The 10160-nt window shown below is 40.5% G+C and overlaps 1 protein-coding gene across 2 annotated transcripts in view; it reads left to right on the top strand.

The window, feature by feature from the left end:
• Positions 1-6: 6 nt before the first annotated feature.
• The window catches only part of AMMECR1 (Alport syndrome, mental retardation, midface hypoplasia and elliptocytosis chromosomal region gene 1), a 141726-nt gene continuing 131572 nt past the window's right edge, over positions 7-10160 (top strand). For both annotated transcript variants that reach the window (XM_011951680.1, XM_011951679.1), the window contains exon 1: positions 7-523. In XM_011951680.1, the coding sequence (XP_011807070.1) occupies positions 51-523 (473 nt within the window). In that variant the 5' untranslated portion in view covers positions 7-50. The remainder of the gene's footprint in view (positions 524-10160) is intronic.

The following is a 10160-nucleotide window of genomic DNA, read 5'->3' as shown; positions in this document are numbered from 1 at the left end:
CTCGCCTCACTTATGGGTCGGAAACGCTGCGTGGGGGAGACCGTTCCAAGATGGCGGCGGGTTGCTGCGGGGTGAAGAAGCAGAAACTGTCCAGTTCGCCCCCCTCTGGCTCGGGTGGCGGTGGTGGCGCCTCCTCCTCCTCCCACTGCAGCGGAGAGAGCCAGTGCCGAGCTGGGGAGCTGGGACTAGGAGGCGCCGGTACGCGGCTCAACGGGCTGGGAGGTCTAACCGGAGGAGGTAGCGGCAGCGGCTGTACCCTCTCTCCCCCCCAGGGCTGCGGCGGCGGCGGCGGGGGGATCGCCCTGTCGCCACCTCCGAGCTGCGGAGTGGGGACCCTACTTTCTACCCCGGCCGCCGCCACCTCTTCCTCACCCTCCTCATCGTCCGCCGCCTCGTCCTCATCGCCGGGCTCCCGGAAGATGGTGGTGTCAGCAGAGATGTGCTGCTTTTGCTTCGATGTGCTCTACTGTCACCTGTACGGATACCAGCAGCCCCGGACCCCCCGATTCACCAACGAGCCCTAGTGAGTACCGTGCCCTCCGCCGCCCTCTCCCTTGCGCTCGGGATGGGGCTCAGAGTTGAGGCAAAGTGCGAGTCCGCTTCCCGGCCGGCGGATGCCCCTGCCCTCTCGCTGCCCGGGTCCCCGGAGCCACTCAGTTGAACTAAGGGTACCCTGCGCTTTTTGCCCTCCGAGGCAGGCACCCCACACTTGGAGCAGGGTGCTGCTGCAAGGGATGGCCCCGTGGCTCCTAGAGGTGTTAGCTTTCTCTTTGCGATGACTTCGAGGAGTTTTGACCCCTTTACTTGTCTTCTTCACCACCCCCACCACCCCTCACCCTGCCCCGGTTTTGGAGATCTGGGTTACTCAAGGTGTTGACCTCTCCTCACATTGGTTTCCGTTACCCCAAGTGAAAGCCCCGCCAGTATTCCCGCCCCGCGTACCTTGCACATGGAGAACTACTATCCCATTGCAGGGCGAAAAATAGCAAGTATCCAACTTCTGTTAGTGATGGAACTTAGCTCTGGAGCTTGTGAGGTTACCCATCTTTTCCTTTGGGTTTCCTTGTGCCCTGGGAAGGGGGGAGGTTTCTTAAAACACATTTTCCCTTACTACTTATTTTTATCCAAATACACCCATTAAAATGTGTTTCTCGTGAAGCGAGCGCACTGCCGGCTTCCTCACATTTGAAGAGTGAGACCTTTTTTTTTTTTTTTCATTCCACTGTCTGGATAATAGCTCATTCAAAGAGAACTGTCCCCACAGAGCCACTGTCAGTTTGTACATTAGGCGTGCATTCGCTTTTGTGTCGATTTCACTTTTTAAGAAATCCATGTTATACTCGATGATTTGAGAACAGTTAAATAGTAAATGTGTAGGAATTGTTATGGTTTCCTTTGGTTTTGTACCTTAAATTATCTTACCCTTCAAGTGTGTGGTTGAAAAATTTTAAAATAGCGCTGTTACAGCTAAAAGCCAGGTTAATTCTAATCCCTGTCCATTTGCATGTGTGGGAGATGGGGCATATGGTTTTTTTTTTTAATGTGTAAACTGAATGTAAACTGACTTTTTGAGTTAAATGCTAGACAGAATGTAAAGACCAAGAGAGGGCAGAATGAGAAAAAGTGCAATTGCTTTTATTTGAGTACTTAGCATCAACAAGAAAAATAATACAGGAAAAATTTCAGTAAAACTCGTACTGAAAGGCATCACCCCCTTTTCCAGCTAAAAGTGCCGCTTGTCCCCCATATCATAAATACCTTAATTGATGTTCTTTTAAAACTGCTCCTTTTCATTTTGTGAGATTAGAGGATTGGACTACTATTGTATAAGTATAAACACTTCTGCCTAGACTAAAATATTAAATTAATATGTAAAGTGGAAATTACAATAAAGTGTCCTGGAAATTGTGCATTTGTACTGTTTGTTTTATTTGGCTTTTATTCTTTAAATGTCTTTAATTTTGTATGACTCTTCTGTGGTCTGTGCATTTTCTTTTAGACTTGGTTAATCTTTGGGCATTGGTTCATGAGAAGTGCATGAAAGAGCATCCAGGAGAACACTTTGTCAAACAAATATCTTTATAAATTTCATAGTGTTAATTCTAGAAGCTTAAATCCTAAGTCCACACCTTTATTTAGCCAATTAATTTTTTGGTTAAGAAGTAAAATTGATTTTGAAAAGACTGCCATGTAAAAAAATCTATGAAATATTTATTAGCTTGAGTCACTTATTTGTGACTTTTCTGCCTTCTCTTGGATGTCTGTGACGTATTAAAGCTAGTCCTGGGATGATACTTAGGTTGGCTCTGCAAAGTCATGGGACTGCAAAAATTCACTCCTGTTTAGTTCTTGAGCTGTTACATGAGTTTGGCAAAGGCTGCTTTAGTATTCACGCTCCATTGCTCCAAAGCATATGAGAACACACTTTCAGGAGGTGCTATTTTCACACATTTTAAAGTGAGTTTGGGTTAACTCAATGACTATAGCAAGAATTTTAAAAGGAAAGTGAGCTTGACCAGTTCATACAGAAAATGCTTTTGAAAATATCATTTTAACAGTAGCCACTTTGCACACATATTTAGATATTATTCTCTTCAAACACCCCAGCCCCTGGATTTCTTTTTCATGGAATTAAGCAGATGATAGGACACACTTTTGACTGCTGTGGATATGTTGAAACGGTGGTGGAAGAATAATAACTATTATCATTTAGCAGACCTTGAATGTGTCAAGTATTCTATAAAATAACTAATGTAGAGTAGACACTGAAGATGACCAAGTGCAGAATGAAAGTTCACTTCAGTGGAAAATGGACTGTCTTATTTCCATATATCTTCAACTCATTTTTGAGGTGTACTGTGGAAAATTCAGGAAAGCTTCCTCATTATGGGAGGGAAATAACTAAGCATTTCAACAGTGCCTTAGTAAGTACCACACATTTGTCTTTCTGTTTTACATATTTAACAGCATTGTGTACTTATTAGTGTTGCTTTATCCTAAGTGCCATAAGACATAAACAGACATACTGGGATTTTTTTTTCTCCTAGTTATTATCATGTCATGAGCAGTGTGTTTGCCCACCAGATGTTGTGCTTTTGACAATTTTAACTTCTCATACATAAACGCACACTCTTTTCATCCCTTCCCAGGACTTTTCTCTCAGAATGTCTGTAACTGGTGAAATCCTCGTTTTATGGGTTTAGAAGCTCTAGATCCATCAGTTAGTTATCCTTCCACTCAGTATTGAGGGGATGTCAACATATGAACAGGCTGTCTGGATACAAATTCTTCACTGTTGCTCCCATTTTTTGATTACCTACCCAATTGCAGAAAGCATTGTACAGGCAAGTTTGTGCACAGAAATCTGGTTAAAGACATGAGGAAAACTTAACTTTACTGCATTTTGATATTCAAAATCAGCAGTCTTGGATTTATGTCAGGGAGCCCAGATAGCTATTTTATAGGAACCTGTTTGCTACTATAAAGGGATCCACTGTGCCAGGTGTTGAGCTAGTTAGACTCCAGAGCAGTCATTCTTAACTTTGGCTGCACATTGGAATTACTGGGAAGTTATTAAAAATATTGATGCCTGAGCCCCAACTCCAGAGATTCTGACTTAATTGGTCTTGGATGGGGCCTAGGAATCAGGATTAGTAAAAGCTCACCAGGTGAGTTTAATGTGCAGCTAAGGTGGCGAACCACTGATTATATTCTACTGCATTTTTCTCTTGAGATTTGGATAATTTGGGCTAGGGTAGTGCCTTGGAATCTGTATTTTATGAGCACCCTAAATTTCAGTAAACAACCGATTTGAGAAACTCTTGCCTTGTGGTCTGCAGAAGACATCACCCGGGAAATCATTACAAATGTAAGCTTTCAGGCCCCGCCTCAGACCTGCTGAATTAGAGTCTGCATTTTAACAAGCTTCTCAGGTGATTCTTATGCACATTAAAGTTTGAGAAGGACTAGTTCTCAAACTTTGTAGTACATCATAATCTATGGTGCTTGTTAAAACACAAATTGTTGGGCCCCATTCCCAGAGTTTCTGATTCAGCTGGTGTGGGGTGGGGCTGTGAATTTGCATTTCTAACAAGTTCCCTGGTGATGCTGATGCTACAGTTCCAGGGCCACACGTTAAGAACCTAGGGAGAGAGAAGTGAGGACCTGAGTAAGTACTTGAACGACTGTAATGGAATGGCAATTTTCAAGGCCAGTTTTCAGTATAAAACTTCCTGCTTCTGTGTCACTATGCTTTAGCATGTTCATTCTAACTTAGCACCCAGGAGATTGAGTGCTGCCGAGAGTGTAAGAGTCTGAGGTTCTCGGGATGGTTTTAGTTGAGGGGTGAGGGCAACTCTTGGAAACCTATGGTATGATTTTAGGTCCTTTTTCAGAAATTGTTAAATGTAAGGAATACATTTTAGGAATTAAAAACATTACAAATATGATACCTTAAGGTGAATTGTATTGATTTTAATAAGTAAAGCCCCCTTTGTTCCCATAAAATGCTCTTATGATTCTTTCACTAACATATTGTGAAAAGATTTTAAAAGCTTTTATTTATGCTTATGGTTGCTGGATTTCATTTTAAGACCCCCTCTGTAACAAAAATATGAAATGATTCTGCTAAAGCACTGGGATTGTTCAGTCTTATATCTTTAATGCTGCTGCGTGTCATGTTACTTGAACTTTTTATTTTAATCATCTTACCACCTTTGAAGTTAACGCAATACTACATTTTTTATGGACCATAGCACATAGAAGATTCTTTATTATTAAAGTACATCAGTAAGTGTGGTTTTAAATTGCAATTAATTAAATGTATTTTTAAAAAAATCCACTCCCAGATATGCAGATTGTGAGACTCTGAAGAGGTGTTTGAACAGTTAACTCTTTCTCATCTTGCCACCGTAGTCAAGTTACTGTTTTTCAGTGTGCATGGGAGGAATTGGGTTGTGTTGGGGAGTAGGCATTTTGTTTCGACAGAACTGTAGCAATCCTATTGCACTATCAAAAAGATGATTTGATAGAGCAGCTCAGGTTAAAGTGGTATTAAATTTGCATTTTTAAACATGAGCCATTATATTTCTATGTTTTCCGATGAAGATTGACCAGAATAGCAAGAAGATGTATCTGTCTATCACAGATGATGCCATGAGGCCATGACAGATTTCCCTTATCCACACTAACATAATGGTACTAACTTGCATTCTCTGGTCATAATGTATAGTTTTTCTTGTAAAAGAAAAACACTGTCTGAAAAATTGTTGAGTCTTTTTGAAGGTGTAACTTTTTTTTTTTTTAAACAATGTTGATTCCCATTGAAAGACAATCTGATGTCATATCTTACAGATAGAAAAGAAGGCAGGCATCTCCCCAGTTGTCATTTGTTCTGTAAAAGCCATCAGTGACTGAGCTAGAAGGATGGAGACATATAAATCATAAAATTGTTTTTATATCCATGCATAAAGGTGTATGTGAGACAAGGTATATTTAGTTAAAAAGAAAATGCTTATTTTGCTTTCTCCCCCATATGGCCAAACGGAGTGATAATTTAGCCCATAATTTTTCTTGCTTATGAATTATGTTTGTGCTGCACTCAGGTTTCAGTTAGCGGGTGGCAGCCAAGTAGGAATCTTTGCTGAAATCTCTTAGTCCAATAGGAAGAAAGACCACTACCGAAAAAGTAAAAAATGGTCTGTTAACCCATGCATGAGTTGTTTTTCTAAGTATGTGTTTCTCAGGCACATGTTAACATTTGTGGTGTTGTCTTTTTAAAAACTGTATGCTTTTTGAAACCAAATTTGTGTCATAAATACTAAAACCTTTAGCTACAGTGGATTATATTTTTGAAGTGAGTTGCATTTCCTATTTATAGATAATTTTACTTTTTGAGAATTTATGTGTGAAACACTAAAACTTGTGTAATGAGATTAGTTAGTTCCCAAGTTTTCCTGATTTCAATAGGCATTATTCTGTACTCTCGATGTCACACATGCTTGGCTCTTATAAAGCAGCACAATGACCAGGGCTTTTACATTTAAATTTTGTTAAATAGTCTCTTTTTCAAACTTGTGTAATAATGTCTCTTTTTGATACTGTTCTGAATCAATTAAGCTAAGTAAGTGAGGACCAGCAGTAAAACCCAGCATCTGCCAAGAATGGACCCTCAATGTCTAAGCTGTCTTTCCACAATCAGTAATTGGGCAGTTGCTCACAGGACACTGGAGACAGTGTGGGAAACCAGTGGTTGTGTAGGTGGGAAGAGTAGATTCCCAACAGTAAGCTTATTTAGAGTTTAGCTTCTGTAGTTAGTGTTGCTAAGAGCAAAAATGACCCACAGCTTATGTAGTATAAATAAAATAACCCAAAGGAAGAAGTACAGTGTAATAGTATAGTTGGTTGGGTGGAGCATATTTTATGTTCAGTCCAACTATAAGTGGCATCTTTTGTATCAAGTGTGGGTGTATTTTCTACAGCTCTTAATGTTTCAGACATTGAAACTTGCTCAAAGTTAAAAATGTTAGTGTTGAATAGCTGAGTGGAAATTATATGTCACTGGAGGAAAAACACCCTGTTTTTGTAAAAAAGCATGTACATTATCCTGAGTTCCATGGTTGGAAACTAGAAAAATAGAAGAACTAGTTCTATCCTCACAAAGTTTACAGTCCTGTTCAAGATATGATACTATTATCAAAGTTGCTTGAAATACTTACAAAGCAATATATCCATGATTGTAGATTAATAAAATACACATAAAATACCTACACATGGAAATGACATGGAATAAAGGAGTGGTCAGGGAGAAGGCTATAGGGAGGGAATAACTGGAACCAAGTTTTGAAATGGAGGAGGTACAGACATTATTGGTAGAGTCTGTTTGACCAGTAGATCTTGAAGTCTTACTTGGTTGTTCTTAAACCCATTGCTGTCACCACCACACCCCTTGCCACAGGACTTGGGGATTCCCAGCAGCTGTCTTCAGTCAGCAACTTTCACTCTCAGCATTCTTCATATCACTCCCCTTGCTCTGGTCTCTAAGATCATAAAACTTCAAGGAAATTAAAAGTAGCCTTTGTGTTGAGAATCCTCTGGGGAGGCTGGATAAGAGATCTTGCATCTGCTTATAGTTTCTTGTATTAGGAAGAGAACAGGATTTGCAGAAGAGTCCTCTAGAGTATCAGATGAATTGGGAGAAGAGTCTCAAGATAGGGGAGACTAACCAGGCTTAAGGTTATGAGGGCAGTAGGAAAACTGACATTGGAAAGTGGGAAAGCCACCCCAGGGGCAGAGTTTGTGAATATAGGAATGTTGCAAAATTAAGAATTGGAAGAAGTTATCAGCATATGCAAGGGCTGGTACTCTAGGGCCAGGTTTTGTGAGGAGTGGAAAGATTGTAGCTCACCTGTTTTTGGCTTCCATCATTGCCTCTTCTTTTCTTGGCTCTGTGCCTAGCTATTCTTGTGCTCAGAAAAAGTTTGTTAAACAGCTCTGTTGAAATGGCTATGAAATTTGATCACAGGTATAAGAACCCTCCTCCCCTTTCCCTCTTCACCTATTCCCAACTGTATCTAATTTGGGAGAAAGGATGAGAAGACACGTCGGTTTATAGAATTTGTATCAAATATAAAGATAGCTGGAATAGCTTTTGGATGAAGACCTGTGATTAGGTGACTACACGTGCATAGAGAGGCACTGCAGGGAAAACAAAACAAAACAAAACAAATTCTGGTTGCTTGGCAGAAGTGAAAGAAGAGAGGCTTTGGACATAATTCAGAGTTCATAAGCCTGGGGAACCATGAGGATGGTGATGCCATTAAAAAATATAGGGGGAATATGGGAAGAAACAAATGGTTGGGCAGGTGAAATAGATTTCTTACTATGTGTAGTTCCAAGTGTTGGCAATTATCAAATGTTATTTCTTTTTGAATTACCAGAACCACAGAGCAGCAACAGAGCTATTGTGATGTTTTGGTTGGTCCCTTGGGATCACTTCCCGACTTTGTGACTTTGAATGGCTCAGATAAGTAGATATCAGTGATAGTTTTCAGCTTTGTACTGCTAGTAAAAATACCTGGCAGAATTTTGGGTTTCTTTAATGTAGGCTTTTACATTTTCTTAGTCTTCAGGCTTATCAATTTGTAAAGCAGGCAGTGATCCTTTTATTTCCTTATGTGTATATCATAGCACAGCCTTGAGCAAAATAAAGCCTCGTGGCAGGCCATCTTAGGAACTCATAATTTCAGAACTAAAAGGAAATTTTTGAAGGACTAGAAGTGCCTTTTGGTGCAAGATTCTAGGTTGTGTGTCCTAAAGCTTAGAAAGTAAAATAGATTGAATCAAGCTGGATCTGTTTTGAGGCCTTGCTCAATGATGAAGGATGGATGTTATGAACCAATGGGATCAGCCATATTACTTTAGAATCTTTGCAATCTTCAGTGGATGGGCAAAAGTGAAAAATTCTGCTTAAATAAAGGCCTACTAATATTAGTTTCTTTCAATAAGGTCTGTGATCGTCTTGATGATTCTTGCGTTTTCCCTGTCTGTTTCATACAGATAATCCACATTGTTACCCAAAGCCACATGCAATGCTGGGAGAGCACAGTTGACTGTGTTATGCAATATCCTGCCAGAAGATGCTGACCAGTTCTCTAGTAATAGAAAGTAGTGAGATTGAATTAAGAGCCTATATACTTCACCTTGCCATTCCATATACTTTCACTGTGATCTGTAAGCATATTACATACAACTTTAGTAACATATTTTCTATTGAGATCTTGGATTGCTGCAAGGTGGTAACATCAGATTCTCTGCTTTGCTTCAGGTGTTAGTGGATCTTTGAGTCATTCTTATAGAATGGAATATCTGAAAAAATTGGTTTTGATGCTGTTAGCTTAGGGGTCCCACAGCAGTGTATCTGCCTCAAATAAATGCTTATGTGCTAGTTACATTAGTGTGTTTCTTTTCTGTGACATCATTATTGCTTATAGTAGCCTAGCAGCCACACGATTAGGTTTAGGTACTTTGGGGTGCAAATAAATCATATAGCTTGTAAAACCTGGGCTTCAGTACATAATTCATTGTAGCAAGGCAAATACTTCGTGCTGATTTTGAACAACAGTGAAGTGTTTAGATTGACGGGTGCTTTTTACATCCTTTTTTATATGGTAAGTAGAAGGATGGCATTGGTGATTTATTCAATAAAGAAGAATCTCATGAAGTCTTTGCCCTTTTTCCATGTTACTGTAGGTGTTCTCAACACAGTTCATGAGTTTCCCTATGATAATGACAAAAACAAATAAAAAAATTGCCACAGCTTCTTTCGCATTAAAACAAGCCAATAAAAAACTTGCCACTAGCTTGGCTGGGTACTTGATTTTGTGGACTAGGTCTTTGATGTTAGGAGTATTAAAACTTTTTGTTGAGTTCACAGATCCATCTACCCCCACACTCTTCTACTTGTCCATTCAAAAAGCCCTCACAAGAACAAAAAGGAATAATATTCTATTTTTCTGACACTAATGAGGTGGGTGATATGTGGTTTGTGGTATACTTTACTCCACAAACTCCTCCAACTATTGTCCTGTCTGGCAAGTTGTTTTGTGGAAATTGACTCTCCCACATTGTAGGCGTTGGCTGTGTGGAGAAAGAGAGTCACATGTGGCTTGAGGCAGGGACAGAGGGCTTATGGGAATCAGGGAGGGAGTAAAATGAATTGTATTAAAGTGAAGTGAAGCATGGATTCAGGGCAGAAAAGAGAGACTGAGCACCTGATCTGGAGCAGGAGTGCTTTTTATGTTTTGCGTCATAAAACTTAGATGTCCCTCCTTTAGGACCAATGGCCATAGCATTCTTGTTAAAAAATAATTATTCTGGGCCAGTGTGGTGGGTCACGCCTGTAATCCCAGCACTCTGGGAGGCTGAGGTAAGCGGATCATGCGGTCAGGAGATCGAGACCATTCTGGCTAACACGGTGAAACCGTGTCTCTACTAAAAATACAAAGAATTAGCCGGGTGTGGTGGTGGGCGCCTGTAGTGCCAGCTACTCGGGAGGCTGAGGCAGGAGAATGGCATGAACCCGGGCGGCAGAGCTTGCAGTGAGCCAAGATCGTGCCACTGCACTCCAGCCTGAGCGACAGAGCGAGACTCTGTCTCAAAAA

Source organism: Colobus angolensis, unplaced genomic scaffold (genome assembly GCF_000951035.1).
Source record: "Colobus angolensis palliatus isolate OR3802 unplaced genomic scaffold, Cang.pa_1.0 Scaffold324, whole genome shotgun sequence".
NCBI lineage: Eukaryota > Metazoa > Chordata > Mammalia > Primates > Cercopithecidae > Colobus > Colobus angolensis.
The sequence above is the reverse complement of the archived record's forward strand: the minus strand, read 5'-3'. Positions and strand labels throughout refer to the sequence as shown.